The sequence below is a fragment of the Miniopterus natalensis genome, chromosome 3, assembly GCF_054644295.1.
Source record: "Miniopterus natalensis isolate mMinNat1 chromosome 3, mMinNat1.hap1, whole genome shotgun sequence".
NCBI lineage: Eukaryota > Metazoa > Chordata > Mammalia > Chiroptera > Miniopteridae > Miniopterus > Miniopterus natalensis.
In genome coordinates this window covers 32,689,329-32,706,032 of record NC_142083.1, presented here as the reverse complement: position 1 = coordinate 32,706,032, position 16,704 = coordinate 32,689,329, and the positions used below count along the sequence as shown (strand labels likewise).

General features: G+C 41.0%; 1 protein-coding gene across 3 annotated transcripts in view; it reads left to right on the top strand.

Moving 5' to 3' along the window:
- SGTB (small glutamine rich tetratricopeptide repeat co-chaperone beta) overlaps window positions 1-16,704 on the top strand; it is a 32,620-nt gene that overhangs the window by 4,794 nt on the left and 11,122 nt on the right. For 2 of the 3 annotated variants that reach the window (XM_087815389.1, XM_087815388.1), the window contains exons 3-6: window positions 4,075-4,178; window positions 7,668-7,737; window positions 10,363-10,462; window positions 16,529-16,633. In XM_087815389.1, the coding sequence (XP_087671515.1) occupies window positions 4,075-4,178; window positions 7,668-7,737; window positions 10,363-10,462; window positions 16,529-16,633 (379 nt within the window). The remainder of the gene's footprint in view (window positions 1-4,074; window positions 4,179-7,667; window positions 7,738-10,362; window positions 10,463-16,528; window positions 16,634-16,704) is intronic. The other variant, XM_087815390.1, reaches the window with a different exon arrangement.

Genomic DNA, 16,704 nt, shown 5'->3' with positions numbered 1-16,704 from the left:
TGATCTTCTCTTCACTACCTGCACTCACTCTTTTGGTGCTATCATTCAGCTTCTTGGCTTTAAATATCCTTCATTTATATGTTGATATATCTCAGATGTACACCCTGAGTCCAGACCTTTCTTCTGAACTCCAGACTCTTACACAGCTGCCTACTACACATCTCCGCTTGTATGTCTAACAGGCATCTCAGATGGAACATTTCCAGAGCCGAAATCCTGACCCTCCCACCCAAAATCTGTTCTACCCACAACTTTCCTAACGCAGTTAATGCCAACTCGATCTTTTCAGTTGCTCAGGCCAAACACTTTGGCATCGTTCTGGACTCTCCTCCTTCTCTCAGACTCTGCATGTAATCATTCAGCAAATCCTATTGGCTATACCTCCAAAATATGGCCAGAGCCTGACCCCTCCTTCCCACCTCCACTGATACCCCCCCTGGATAGAACTAAGTGTTTCTCGTCTGTTTCACTGCGATGGCCGCTCACTGGTCCGTCTGCCCCTGTCCTGGCCGCTTCATTGACTATTCTCCACACAGGCGCCAGTGGTCTTCTAAAACAGTGTCAGACGCTATCACTTCTCCATCCAGAACCCTGCAGTCCCTCCTCACGTAACCATTCATTGTCTAAAGGATCTGTGTAATTCGGGCTTCTGGGATGTATTGTCACACACTTCCCTTTTCTCATTTGGCTGGAGCTGCGCTCCGGTTCCCCGTTCCTAAGGGCGTTTGCTGCTGTCTTTTCCTCTGCCTGGAATGTTCCTTCCCCGGTCATGGTAATACTCCCTTCTTCAAGTTATTGCCAAGTCTCTTTCCTGGGTGAGGCCACCCTGAGGACTCCTGAATCTGCGCCGCCTCCCCACACTCCTGTCCTCTCCCCGTCCCACTTGCTTATTGTGCGTTTCTGCCTCTCCACTGCCTACGAGGATGTCAGCCCCAAGAAGTCAGGGGTCTTTTTTGGCTCATTCACTGATATACCCAAAGAAGCAGGAAAAGCGCCTGACACGTGGTAGGTGCCCAGCACATATTTGCTGAACCGAATCAGGTGATCCTGGCACATCACTCACACGGTCTGTCTTTGTTTCTGAGTTTATTAGATGGTGCTGTCTGCCTGTTCCCTCTAGAGATTTGTGGCAGGTACCGAGCACATGGCAGCTTTTGAGTGCGGCACCGTAGGGATGGGATGTGGAGTTAGTGAACGGACTTCTCACCTGTCCTCCCTGGTCAAACAGGCCACTGCTGTTTGGTGTTTACATAGAACCGTCATTGTACACGGTATTTTAAAGCTTTCTGACTTATTCCTGAGTATACCCTCGTGAAATGGCGATCAAATGTTATAATCCCTGTTTCACGAGGGAGAATCTTGAGGTGAAAATAAGACAAAGGACTGCACTCGGTTATTTGAATTGGGGGCTGGTTAATAATAACAGTGAGATGGTCTTGAGTTCCAGGCTGTGGTGGCTTCGCTTGCTGAACCATATGTCTCTCTAAACATGTGTTACTGTCGACCACTAAACATTTTGGCTACTAGGTTTACTTATCAAAACAATTGTGTTTACTTATGTAGAACCTAAAATAGTCAAACTCACAGAAGCAGCGAGTAGAATGGGGGTTGCCAGGGGCTGGGGAGAAGAGGAAACAGGGAGGTGATGGTCCAAGGGGACAGTTTCCGTGGTGCAAGGTAATGAGTTCTGTTCGGCACAGCGCCACAGTTCCTCATTGTACAGTTACAGTTTGCTGAGGGGGTAGGTCTCATGTGAAGTGTTCTTACCCACTGCCCCCCACATAATAAAAAGGGGGGGGAGAGGAAACTTTGGGAGGTGATGAATATGTCTATGGCCCTGGTTTCATGGGTATATACTTATCCCCAAACTCATTGAGTTGTGTACGTTAAATATGTAAAGCTTTTTATATATCAGTCATACTTCAGGAAGTGATTTTAACAAAACCCAAACAGTTGTGTTTAAAACAAAACAAAACAGCCGCCGCCTCTAACGATACTGAATTGTGTCTGGAGGTGCCACGTGTGTGCTCTAAGGTGCGTGGCCGCAGAAATCAAGTAACTGGATGGGACTCCTTCACAAGATAGAGCGTCAAGGTCCCTCACAGCCACCATACGGACTTTTCACGATGAGTGTTTAGCTTGTGGAGTTTAGTTGGTGGTTAGTCCGTGTTGAGCTCTGAAGTGTCATACCCTGGTTTTGGTTCTATCCACGTTTTATGTGGCTGTGAATTAGCGTCTTTAGGAGAGATTGTTCCATAGATTTTATTGTTTTTCTGTAATTAAGCTTTTACTTCCACTGTAAACAGAGAAGTAGATGAAATGTTTTGAGCATCTGCTGCTTCCCAGAGCCTATTAAGGTCAAAGACGAATGAGACGTAGGCCTTATCCTCAGGGAGACAGTCTAATAAGAGAGACGGACATTCAAGTACGTGTAGTGTATGTAGCGTGACCAGTACAATAACAAACATGTACCAGCTAGGTGTCAGGCAAAAGGAATGACCAGTCTGATCCAGGAGGAAAGATACTGATCAGGGATAAATATATATGTATACATACACATTTATTATTTATCGTCATCAGTATTATTATTATTGTTATAATTAACTGTCTTAATGGCAATGAGACACTGTTCTCTTGTGGCCCAATGTCTTTAGTGCAAGTACAACTGAAGTGTAAGATCACACTGCTGGAGTCCTGGCTGGGTAGCTCAGTTGGTTAGAGCATCCTCCTGATACGTGAGGTTGCGGGTTCAATCCCCAGTAAGGGCACATGGAAGAATCAACTAATGAATGCATAAATGCAGCAACAAAGTGGTGTCTGTCTGTCTGTCTCTCCCCCCATTCTCCTCTCTCCCCCTCCTTTCCTTTCTCTCTAAAATCAGATTAAAAGAAAGAAAAAAAGAACAACGGCTTGGCAGAAATAGAAAGGGAGAGAATGAGGGATAGGTAAACAGGTTATTTTCTATCTAAAAGACACTTTAACTTTTTGTAGTTGGAAACTTAGTTGCTTATCCAGTCCCTTTTCTAAGGAGAATTGTTTCTGTGGATAGTAAAAGTAATGATGCTTCTATTGTGATTGTTTCCTCAGGACCACAATTAATACATACTGTATGCAAATATAAGTGAATCTATTCCACGCTGTCTGGGAGTACACTGGACCTTCTGGCCACATTCTTACCTTGTTGGGCCGCGAGAGCTTTCCTTTTCAGACAAGAGCTCCAGGGGGATGAGAATCTGCCTCCGTTTCCCTCAGCGGGGACCCGTGGGGAGGGCAGAATCCACTTTCTTCTCAGCAGTCGCCCTCGTTCAGACTCCTTGCTGGTTTAGACCAGGGTGGGGAACGTCCCGCCGTATAAAGCCCTGGAAATCATCTGGTCTGGCCCTGCCCAGGCAACCGCAGGCGGGACTTGAAATTCAATAAACCTAGGAGCTTTTTTCACAGCTAACTTACAAGTTGATGATTTTGTATAGCCCGAGAATGATGTTATAAATATCCAAATGGCCCTTGGCAGAAAGCAGGTTCCCAGCCCTGGTTTAGTCCATTTAAATGGGAACCGCTTCACAGGTTTTCCTCTCCCAGTCTCTCCCTCAGCTTCCTTCCCTCCCTCTCATCCGTTCTCAACATTCCTACCAGGCTTCCATTCTGAACGCAGATCCCGGTGTCACCCTCCTAAATTCCCTCACAGCTCTCCACCTGCCTGTAGCATTGAGTCCACACCCTTTAAAAACGTTACTTAAGGTGCCTCGTCCCCCGACAGACTTCCTCTCGCATAGTCACCCACTGTGTCTCCCGCCCAGTCCCTACCTAGCGGTTCACCAAAAGCAGACAGTGACTGGCTTTGGCAGCAGCGGATGTAATCGGACACCGAGAGGTGTGAGTGAGTCACGTTGTCCTCCCTCGGTGGCTGGTCTACAACCAGAAACCTCTGCGGCTGAGCCACCCTCCTTAGGCTCTGTCACCGTACATGCTGAGTTACCGCGGATGGCGCAGAGTGCGGATTCCTACCAGGAAAAAAAAAGATTGTTTCTTTCTTAGGTTGCTCGTTTTATTTTCACTATTAAAATTTGTTTCCAGTTGCAATTCAGTGCTTGGAGACAGTCTTTAAAATCAGCCCAGAAGATACACACCTGGCAGTTTCGCAGCCTCTGACGGAAATGTTCACACGTTCCTTCTGTAAGGTGAGCCTCCTGGTTTTCTCATCAGTATCTGACTTAAGCATGATGATGATGTTCCCTTGGACTGTTACTATTTGAGGGGCCAGGCCTGTAAGTAAGTAACTTCTTTCTGGGTATAAGACAGTCCACATGGATCTCATTTGTGACCTAAAATATAATTCTTTTCATGTGCTTTAGATTTTCGTGTTATTAGCTAGACTTTCACCTTCTTTTACACTTAATATGCCTTAGTTGACTTTTTAGTGTCAGAGCATTTTTAGATTCCTGACACTTGAATTGACATTCCCCTAAAACATGAACCACAAGTTAAAAATAAAAGGTTTAATGTTTAAGAAGCATCCACGTAGAAATAGATTCATCAGAAATTGAATTTTCATTTTGAAGCAGGTGTCATCAAATTTTGCCATGGATGGGCTCTTTAAAACAGGGAAAGGTTAAAAATCACAAGCCCGGCCTGGTGTAGCTCAGCAGTTGAATGTCAACCTAGGATCCAGGCAACCAGGGTTCGATTCCCAGTCAGGGTACATGCCCGGGTTGCTGGCTCGATCCCCAGTCGGGAGCGTGCAGGAGGCAGCCGATCAATGACTCTCTCATCATTGATGTTTCTCTCTCTCTCTCCCTCTCCTTTCCTCTCTCTGAAATCAATAAAGATATATATATTTTTAAAAATCACAAAATAAAACAGGGACAGCTTTGGGGTCAATGTGCAGAACTGATTGAAATCTAATTCTGATTCCTCCTCCCCAGAACTGTTTATGTCTCTGGTTTCTGGTCTTTTCAGAAAACATGGGCCATAAGATTGTCTGAAAAAGTCTAAGGTTAGTGAGTTTGGGGCCCCTGGTGACATCCCATGCGTTTTTTCATTTCATTTTGGTGCCTCATGAACTTTTGGTTTTCTAGCTGTGTGTTCAAGCTTCAGTACAGAAAGGGAACTAGGGGAGAAGCTGAAACATGTAGTGTGTGTTCAGCCTTGCAGGGACGTTGCTGAGATGCCACAGCGACTGTTTCTAGACCTCGTTGGGAAGGGGCTCTTAGAGTTGCAGTGAAGATGGTAATTTGGCAATAGTACACTGCTCCCTCTTTTTATGCTTGGAAAACAATAATACAGATTCAAGCTACCCTTGAATCTGCCAAAGAGGGACAGTGCATGTCTCTCTATTCCTCATCAGGGAATTCCTTTTTTTTTTTTTTTTTGGTTGCTGGTGTTCTTTCATTGACTGGGCTTGTGGCCTCCTTAGGGATCCCCGTTTTCAGTGGCTGGATGTGGCTATGGTTGAAACTGACCTTTATGCTTAGACACCGAGAGGCCTGTGCTTGAAACAGCACTTGTGTTTGCTCGCTCTTTCGCTCCTGTCACTGCTCTACCCAGTACTGAAGAGAGCAGGACGTTTTTGCCCATCTCCCAGGAAGCTCAAGTTGACGTTTACATGTTGTTTAAATAGAACTCCCCCCCTCATTTTTCTTTGTTTTTAATTGTAAAAATTTGTTGCTTTCTGTATTTAAAATACAGCTTTTGACAGTGGCTCCATTGTATTTCTGTAAAGTGTTATTTGTGGAATCAGTCCATTAGTATTCCTATTTAATAGCTGTGGCTTCATTACATATCTGTTTGTTAGCAGAGTATGACAGAGAAAGTCTAAAACTTGTCTGCAGCCCATCAAGATTGTTATAATTAAAGAAATTGTCTCACCAAGTGTACTTGGTTGTTACATTGGTTATTTTTATTTTTAGGATACTGTTTTTCCCCTTAATTGAGTTAATATACTAATACATTCAATTAATATGTGAACCAGTTTTCAAAGTTGTAAAACATTGGCAATTTTATTAAAGTAACTCAGAAAAATTTAGAAGACAGATTGGATTATAATCCATTTCTCAACATGCCTTTTTTTCTGATCCCCAAACTCACTTTTTTTTCGTGCATGAATTGCCTAAGCTTGTTAGAAGACTTGAAATAGAAGGACCCTAAGAACAAGTACTACAGGGTAGTACTGTGTCTTTGAACTACATTTCTATCCTGAATGACTGAACTACATTCAATCCTGAATGATTGACTATAAGTCAGTTTTAGTAGTGACCACTAAAGGTTCTGATTTTGATTCTATACTTTTTTATCCCAATATTTTATGTTAGAAAAACTGCTTAGTAGAGATTTTTTTTTTAAAGAACGACTCATATACTTTATCGGTGATTTTGTACTTGTGAATATTTGTGTGTGATTAACAAAATATTTTCCAGTGATAGAGCTTTCAAGTTTATAGACACTCTAGTCAAGACAAAGTAATGGTGAATATATCTTAAATACAGTACATAGGTATATTGGCTACAAATTATGTTTTCTTGAAAACTGTAGGCCTATTTATGAACTTCAGAGTCAAGTTTAAAAGCAACACAGTGGTGGTTGTGGGGGATGGGAGGGGGCTGGGGGCGTTGAGGAGAGTTTGGGGGCTAAACGGTGGTGGACAGAGACTTGACCTGGGTGGTGAACACACTACAGTGCACAGGTGATGTGTTGTGGAATCGTGCACCTGAAACCTGTGTAATTTCATTAACCAGTGTCACCCCAATCAATTCAATAAAAAGGGAAAAAAGAAATAAATGGTTAAAGATACACGGTACTTGAAGTTTTGGGTGTGAAGAAGTAACAGGGACCAGATTTTCCCTTCTAGCTTTTTAAAAAATTAAAAATAAATAAGGTCTTTTAAAAGTGGAAAATGTATGTGTTTCCAAGGTAACTCAAGGTATTTGTAAATTTTCATTTAGTTTGTAAGTGCCTTTGGTGTAGACCTTATTAATGCATAAGAATTTTGAGGATGATTGTAGGTGTTCATCAGAAATTTTATACCGTTTTCATGTTATGATAAAATTAGTACATACCCATTGTTTTAAAAAAATTGGACAATATGAAAAGATAAAGAAGAGACTGAAAATTTTATCTCCAAATATTACAACTCTTAACCTTTTGTGTACACCCTTCCAGTCTTTGTTTTTTAGCCTGTGTGTGTGTACACATATTTAAATAATAGGATCATACAGTAAATACTTTTGTTGGTAAATTGTGAATTTGACTTACTAAGATATCTCTTAGGATATTAAACATTACCTCTCAAAATTTTCATTAATATAAACAATCCCATAAAAATAAACAATCCCTTGAATATATTTCTATTCCCATTTTTCATATACTGATTCCATATTTTTGTTCATGAAGTAGGATTTCTAGGTATAGGGAAAGCAAGTAAAAAAAATAATTGATTCACAGTTGCCCATTATCTTCTAGAAAAATTCTACATATACTCTTTTCCAATAAAAGTACGTGATGGCTTTCCCCCTGTTCTTGCTAGCACTGTGATTTAGGTGTTAGGTTTCATGATGTGGAATTACAGATGATTTACCATGGTATGGGTAATCCATTAGTACATTACTTAAAGTTCTTTGGGATGACTTCTAATGTAGCTAAGTGGAAGTATATTAATTTTTATTTATTTTCAGAATGACACCCTGCCTCTCTCAAACTCAGTACCTGACGATGTGGGAAAAGCTGACCAATTAAAAGATGAAGGTAAATATTTCGTAAAAAAATTACTTGGTAAAACTTTCTGAAAGTCTGGTGAAAATGACTCTATCAATTGATAAAATTCTGGTTTACACAGTGAAAGAGAACTGAAAGCGATAGAGCCCGGCTGGCGAGGCTCAGCAGTTGAGCATCAACCTGGGATCCAGGAGATCACCGTTTGATTCCCAGTCAGGGCACATGCCTGGGTTGTGGGTTCAATCCCCAGTGGGGGGTGTGCAAGAGGCAGCTGATCGATGATGTATCTCTCTCTCTCCCTCTCTCTCTCTAAAAAAAAAAAATCAATTAAAACATATTTAAAAAAAGAAAAGAAAGTGGTAGAGAAGGAGCGCAAGTAGAGGGCGTCTGCGGGCGGTCTAGGTGTGACTTGCTTCAAGAGAACCAGACCCACTGTGCATAAAGCCTACAAAACGAATCACCTGAGGGCCATGACTTATAACTGTATTTGCTGTGAATACTCTAGGATCCCGGATTCTTCTTTATACTTAATCAAATAGATGAAGATAATTTTCTGTATTATTTTAACTCACGTATATTTGTTGTTTTTGAGTTCTTTGAAATTTGTTAATCCATGCATATAGAGCTTGACCTAAGTGTTTATTAGTTGGCACATCTGCTTGCTACAGTATTAGATTTTCTAACAGTGAATATTAGATTTTCTAATAGTGAATATTAAAACCAAGCACTCTTGGTTTAATAAATATATCACAGTTGTGTGAGAACAAATGGCCATGGTAGGTTGTCAAGCACAGGGTCACTCAGGCCTGCATGTTACACTTCCCTGTGTTAGTTGTGTCTTCTGGCCAACTGGTATCTTCCTGCAAGGTTGCTTTCAGATATTTTTGTGTGCTTTGCTTCTGAAGAGCGTCTGTAAGATCAGGTGAAACCCAGAAGAGTTCATTGTTATTCCCTGACACGGCACAGAAATATTGGCATATCTAATAGGGTTGTTTTGATAATTGAAGGAGACCATTTTATAGGAGAGTACCATGCAACTATAAAGTGCTGTCCAATGCTTAGTTATATTTATCTTCACAAAATTCACCATTGGTGTCCTGAAGTTTTGCATATTAAATACTTTGTAACTTGAAGCTTTTTCTCATCAACATGTATAAATGTATTTATACACGTAGTAATATATACATTATAGTACCTATATATTTGAGGTGGTTTATAGGAAAAGACATACAATAGGTTTTAATAAAGTGATAAAAATGATAATAAAATGCCACCCCAAGTCAAAAAGTTCCATTGACAACAAGGAAATCGCAATAATCCAGAGAATGCAAGTCTTTTACATGGAAGGAGCAAATCTGTTTAAGTGCCTGTGCTCATGCAGTGAACTCACTCATGTAACCATGAAAGCTACATGACCCTCTTCTTTTTGGGGGTGGGGAGAAAAAGAATTTCCTTAACTTTTAAAAAACAGTCGTATTGAGCTATAATTCACGTACACGTGGCTCACTCCTTTAAAGTATACAGATTCATTGGCTTCTAGTATATTCACAGAGTTGTATAGCCATTACCATAATTATGGAACATTTTTAATACCCCCCAAAGAAACTGAGTACCCATTAGCAGTCATTCTTTGCATTCATTTCTGATTCTTAATTTGCAGTAACTTTTTATGATTTTAGATCCTTTTATCTACCTGCATTAATTTAATGTTCCTTTTTCTGTTCCTGCAAATGTACACTCCCTCTCTGCCCATTAATTAGCTAATGATCTATTAAAAAACAAACCTGATAGGAGAGCTTCTGATTTAGAGACAGCTGGGAGGAATAATAGAGCCTTTGGAGATAAAAATCCTTTCCCCTAATTCTAGTGTTTTAAAATTTTTAATTCTGTACAAAGAACCAAATTGGATCTTTTTTCTGTTTGATGGACTACAAATGATAGCCCCAAGAAATCCCTTATTTTATTGACCCGTTGCTAACCTCGCTAAATGATTGCCTGGTGTATCTGCAGACACGCTTCCTGAAAACCAGTACCCTGTGGGCTAGCCATGGTATCTGAAATTCTGTCTTTCTGGAAATTAATGTCTAATAATCTTCTTTTCAAAAGAATCTATGTCTGGAAGAGAGAGCACACAAAAATATTATCTGCCAGACACATACTCACATGATCAGCTCATCCAGCTTACCCACGCAGCCGTGGGGAAGGCCTGGCTGCTCGGCAGATGGATGTTTTGACAGGGAAGGAGTGCAAGGTGAGGTCTAGATTGAGGTGATTATCGAGGAGGGTGTTGCATTAAGATGCTGTTGGGCAGCTTTAAAAGAAAGGAAAGAGATGAAGATCACAGTGAGAAGAGATTCCAGTTTTGCCATGAGATAATCATAATTGTTACATTTACTCACTGATTGAAGCCTGGGTTTTATAAGATACACAAACATTAATTTTTTTTAAGACTCCACATTGTCAGAATCATTCAAACACACTGAAGGGTAAGGAACATTGACTATCGTACAATATAAAATTTATCTCCTATGTAACTGAAAAATCATGTTGCTCCCCTTTGTATTATTGGAGTTTCTGAGATTAAAATATATCTTTCAGACTTTATATTTGTCCTGTATATGATTCTTACTGTACCCACTGATGACTTTATTTTAGGCAATAACCACATGAAAGAAGAAAATTACGCTGCTGCAGTGGATTGTTACACACAGGCGATAGACCTAGATCCAAACAATGCCGTTTATTACTGCAACAGGTAAGCTGGCCTCATTGTGGCAGGTTTACAGCTCCAAAGACTTGCATGAATAGCTCTGAAGGAGAACTGTAAAATTTGTGGATAAAGAAGGAAAACAATAAACTCAAAACTCATAAACTTAGCATTAGAGGCAACCTCTTACTAACCTTTTGGCAAATTTTGTTTGATGTAAGTGTAATCAATTTTAGACTCGGCTATATTTACTCAGTATATCATAAACATGCTCTTCCTTCACTGAAATCCTTCATGGACACTGTTTAAATTGATATCAGTTAGTCTGTTATTACCTCTTCATCTTTTTTATATTTCCAGCACCTACCATTATGGCTGGCAAACTAGCACTCAGTGTTCTTTTACTAAGTGGATAGATGTACCTTAATCTACTTAACTGTCTTATGTCCATGCATTAAACAAGATTCTTGGCAATACCTATACTTGCTTTTCATTTAATTATTGTTAACTTGGAATCAATAACTATGCTTCTCTTTTGTATTTAAATAATATCTTTCCCCCTGAGGAGCTCAGTAATAGGGCATGCAACTTAATATTAAATAATTAGAAGACTTAATTTGTATATTTAATACAAATATTGAATAAAGCTTTAGGATTTAAGACTCTAGTAGCCATAAATCTTTCGATCTAAATCTTCCTTTTGATATTAAATTTTTACAGTTTTATTACTAATCATAATATTGTTCACATATTAAACTCAATAAAATGAATCAAAGTTTACTGTTATAGAAGTGACTTTTTTGTTAGAAAACACACAGTTGGCACATTTCTTGAGCACGGCCCTTTCTCTTCTAGCATTTACATTCTGTTTTGACCTTTTAGAACCCTAATCATGCTTTAGACTCTGTTTGGATACAAGAAAAACCTGAGTCCTTTCTTGAAAACATGTTATTTATTTTTGCTTCTTTCCTGTACTCCTAGCATTTACCATGATATGTAACATTTATTTAAGTTTATCATGTGTCCTTCCTTATAGTTCTATGCATACTTGTTTTATTTATTCAGGTGAAGGGTAGACTGGATCTTGTATCTATTTATATCTCCTATAGTACCTAGTACTGTGCCTCAAAGGAGTTCAGCCAGTTTTTTTGTTGGATGCAACATGCTGTAGTCATGTTGATGTGACCAGGCACTCACACTAACACTTGCATGCATAGAGCAACAAATAATTGAGGATAGGTCTAAAACGTTTCTAAGCAGTTTTTGATATGAAATGATATTTTCATAGTTTAATGATAATTAAACTAGTTAGTTTTCTATGTCTTCTGTTTCTAAACAGTATTGTTATTTCTCTTGCACAACTTCATTGCTGAGTACATTACTTTACCCATAGTAGTCTTATGTTTCTGGAATGGATGGACGGTTGAATGACTGAGGCAATAAATGGAATTAAAGATACTTAAGGAAAGAGAGAGACCGTGTTGGAAAGAATTTGTCTGGAAGGCCTCTCGGGTGATGGGGAATTTGAGTTGGAGCTGGATCTTATGGACAGGTAGAACTAAGGTAGAGAGAGGAGAGGGGAAGGAATTTTAGCTTGGAGAGTACAGTAGTTTAAAAGGCAAAACTGGGACTGATCAGGGCATTGTACCAGGGAATGCTAGTGACATTGTGACCTATGAGGGAGATGGGAACAGGGACGACATTGTTTTGCATTTTGTTTTGTTTTTGCCTCCATAAGCACTGTAGTCATTAGGTTCACTGGGATTTGTACTTGGTTTGTTGAATTTGGAGTTAATCTCGGTTTGGCCACTTACTGGCTACGTCACCCTGGGCAGCCACTTAATCTTTTTGAACCTCATTTCCTCACTTGTAAAATAGAGATAATAATAGCTGTGAGGAGTAATAATATAAAGCCTCTAGCATACATAGTCCTAGGCTTTCAATATATTTCTTTCAGAAACTGGAATTCCTAGTTGTAGGAACAGGTTTTTGCTATAATTTATGCGTGATATATACAGGGTGGGGGAAAAGTAGGTTTACAGTTGTGAGTGTGCAAAACAGAGTTTATTCTGTGTTACTATTTATTCATTATTGTTTTCCATCTGAACAACTGTAAACCTACTTTTGCCCCACTCTGTAGTATGGGAAAGGTAAGGTACCTGTGATTTTCTTTCTGCCTTATTTTCCATAAAAATAGAGCACAAGTAAGATCCATGCTCTCACTCTAACAAGCTAAGGAGAGCGAGGTTGCTGGAAGCATGGCGACTCTAACTGCATTGTTCTGCTGGAATTTCATTAGTTCTGCCCTGATGACCAGGCGCAGGGCAGGCCGAGCGGGCGGACGCAGAGTGTTCCGTGCGGGCCCTGGCGCGCTGGCGTCTTCTCTCGGGAGATTCGAATGCAGCCCAACTTCCTTCCCCCCTCCGGCCTCAGGCTCTTTCTCCTGTGAGCCACGGGAGTCCGCCTTCTTCCTGGCTCACAGCGGGTGACCTGAAGCCAGAGGCATCAAGAGGGAAACAGTCCCCCCTTCCCTCCCACCCGCGCAGTGCTCTCCTTGTTTCCTCATCAGTGTCTGAAGCTGTGATCAGGGTCTTCCTGTTCCCTTTTACCTCCCAGACAGCCCCTTCGTTCCGCCTCCGTTTCCATCTCTGCTCCCTTAGTCCAGCTTCTTCACGTTGGCAGAACGAGTGGCTCCCCGTTTCTACCTGCACTCCCCACTCCGTCTTCTGCCAAAAGGCTCTTTCTAAAATGCGCAATTGGTCATCTCGTTCTTGCTTTCCGCCCGCTGGTTCTGAATACCTTCATGATTGGATGTAAGCTCCCCAGCACGATACATAAGATCTTCATAATCTAGGCTCTTTTTTCCTTTTAACTTTATAATCTTCACTTTTTCCCTCCCCCGTTCCTCTTCTCTCTACTCTGTGCACATGGAATATGAAATTTACCGACTAAACGAATACGGTGTTGCGCCCTCTCTCCATGCCTTTATGTACCCTTCCTCTGCGCAGATGATTTCCTACCTTATCTAGTCGGTCAGCTGCTAGTCACCCTTCACGACACTGGTAGGTGCTGCTTCTCTTGGGAAGACTTTCTTAATTTTTTCTGTCCCCAGCCTCCTGCCCCTTCCCCGCCGGGTCCTATGGAGTGGTGCTGCCCAGTATGGTAGCTTCTAGCCACGCGTGGCCGTTCAAATGTAAAGGCATTAAAATGAATAAAGTAAAACAGTGAAGTAAAAGTGCACTAGCTTGTTTCAAGTACTCTTCAGTCACGCGTGGCCGGGGTGACTGTACTGCAGAGCACAGATAAAGAACCTGGCTGTCACAGAAGCTCTGTGAGGCAGCTCTGTGCGGGGTTAACCACACCTTCCTCTGTCGTCTCTTCCTTTGACATTTCCTCTGTCGTGCTCCTGATGCTACGTATTTATTTATTCACATGTCTGTTTCCCTATTAGACAGTGAAAGGTTGGAAGGCAGAGATATATTTTCCTCATCTCTGTGTACCTGGTTTTGAGTTCAGGGTTTGGCGCATTGTAGATGTTCAGCAAAGGTTAGGGTTGAATTGATTCAGGGGATTTTAGACGGGAGAACTTGAAGACTCCTAATGGTGGAGGAGCCTGTTTTATGTGTCTGTATGTACAGTGTTTCCTCATATCTCTGTAAAGAAGAGCTTTCCTAACCTTTCTCCCTTTTCCACTTTCTTCCTCCTAGCCCTCCCCCAATTTTCTTAGAGTAATTATAGACTTAGGAATTTTTAAAAATTCACTATTCAATGTGTTATAATAAATTACCATAATTATTATTTCTATACTTAAGTTACCCCATATCTGGCTAGTGGCAGCTCCTCTAAACTGGCTGTATCCTCTTATGTAACTTCATTTGTTTTCTAACGCTTTCTTGCTTTCCGAGACAAGGTATTCCAGATTGGCTCTGTATTTTCTCTGCCCTAGATGTGGGCCCAGCTGTTTCTGTAAGTAGCCCCTGTTGCTTTTCTTAGAGAGTGGTACTTAGAAACCAAGGCCTGATTGTAAGAGGTGATCATTGCTACTGAAATGTTGCTGCTTCTAGGTCCTTTCAGTGGACAGAGCTAGGAAATATATTGTTTTCAAAAGTCTTCAATTCATACAGATGCCTTCCATTCACATTCCAGTGCCACAGAGATCTCCCTCACCTCACCCATTTTCCATTTTCTCTCTCCCTCTCAGAGCAAAACCCCGGTTTCCTGACATCGTCAGTATCGTTACTCACTAGCTCTGTCCTCTCTCCTTCGGCTGGAATTACAGCGCCCGTGTTACCACATTAGGATGTCTAGGTGGGCGTCAGGATTTCTTTGCAATTACTTTTGTCCTCAGAATACATCTCACTAAGGGTAGGCGTGCAGGGTCCTGTGCTCGAATGTTACTTGAATACTTTTTCTTTTTTAAAATACCCAGTTAGGATCATTCGTTCCAGTTATTCAGGTGGAAGGTCTGCATTTTCATCCTTGCTGAAGTCTCACTCCCATTTCTATCCCCTTCCCACCAACCCTCTAGGACTAGAGACTTTCAGTATGTGACTTCTGAGCCACGTAAATGTTTTCCTTAAAACTAAACTAAAACGGATGATCAGTAAGTAATGACTCTGTCCTTAGTAAAGCTCTCGGCCTTACGTCTGATGTTTCCGCGCCGGCTTTCTTGCGCTGGGTTTTCCGTTTGCCTGATTGTCTTTTTCTGTCCCCTTTAAACTTCAGCCTGTGTGTGACCATGTTCTAAGTGACGTCTTATGTATACAGTTTGAGAATGTGACTTCCATGTAGGCAACTCTGTGATTACTTAGATATTTGAATTGTTTTGTGCTGTCTTACTTTTTGGCTTCTTTTCCTTCCCCTTCTTCCCCTCTCTTTTACTGTTATTTTTACTTTATTTTCTTTCTAATTATTTGGAGGTGACACACTCTCCATCTCTTCTTTCAGTGGTCATCCTTGTCACAGTGGTAGTTTGTGTCGAGCATTCAGTCAGACAGATCCACACCTCTTTTCCATGTGAACTGCCTAAACAGGATTGTTGAATTCTGTATTTTCACATGTAATTTTTTTAACTGAAGCAAAGATGACTCTGTTTATATATTTTTTCAAGTTTTATCATCTTAGTTTGAGAAGTAAGGGTCTCAGTCATGCTGTAAGAAGAAAGGTTGACGGACAGTTGGATTCACCACCACCTTTCTTTATAGCCTGCCAGCTCGAGCACTCTCGAGGCCAGGAATATTATTTTGATGACTGCCCTGTTACCCCTAGAAAAGTATCTGTGCCTTAGCTAGCCCTCAATAGATGTATTAGTTGAATGAATGAAGTAGAAACATTTAGTCTGGAGAGGAACAAATAGGGTAGTAGTGAGATGCAGCACAGGAGACATTTTGGAACTTTTCAGTTTGAAGGAATTGTGTGTTGAACAGAAATGCTACTTGTTACGGCCCTGAGGGTGGAAGTCAGGACTACGATAGGGAAACAGAGAGCTACCTACTCTCAGGATCGTGTGGAGGGGTAGTGAGTGGCTTTATTATACTGTTAGGTCCCCATTATTCCAGAGAGTTTGTTAGACATAAACTGGAAGGGGTTAAAAAGTCCTTAATTGTGCTGAGATTCTATGTTACGTAGATGGAATACATTGCCATCCTTAATTTACAGCCAGATTTAGGTGCATGGTTAAATGGGGTTTTTCAGTTTGGATTTGTCCAGTGATCTTGATGCTGCCAGCATAGTGATCATCGAACAGCACAGTGCCGAGGAGCCGTTCACAGCAGTCACTCACTCTGTGTGCCTCCCTGGTAATCCCAAATGTCCTAGCGTTTTCGGTTTTCTGTTTGGGCACATTAAGAAGGCAATAAGGAGGTCGATCAGTTGTATGGCTTGCACATTTTGTCTTTTCTATAGCAAAGCAAACAGTGAAGGGCAGCTTTCATATTTTCTCTGACTTTGTTTCTGAGTTATTTGATTATAAAATTCTCTTAAGACGGTTTGACTTAGGTGTTTACTGGGAGTGATACATTGGGACAAAGAAAAGGTAGTTGTATTAGAACCTGAGGATCTAAATTAGGGCCTTGAAGGATGCTTATAATAAAAAATCTCTTCTCTTTCTCTTAGGGCTGCTGCTCAGAGTAAGTTAGGTCACTACACTGATGCAATAAAGGACTGTGAAAAGGCAATAGCGATCGACTCAAAGTACAGCAAGGCCTATGGGAGAATGGGGTAAGTTCTGGACAGTGATCAGAGCAGTACCGCGTTGTATCAGATACGCTGTTCTGAATGGCTTGCGTTTG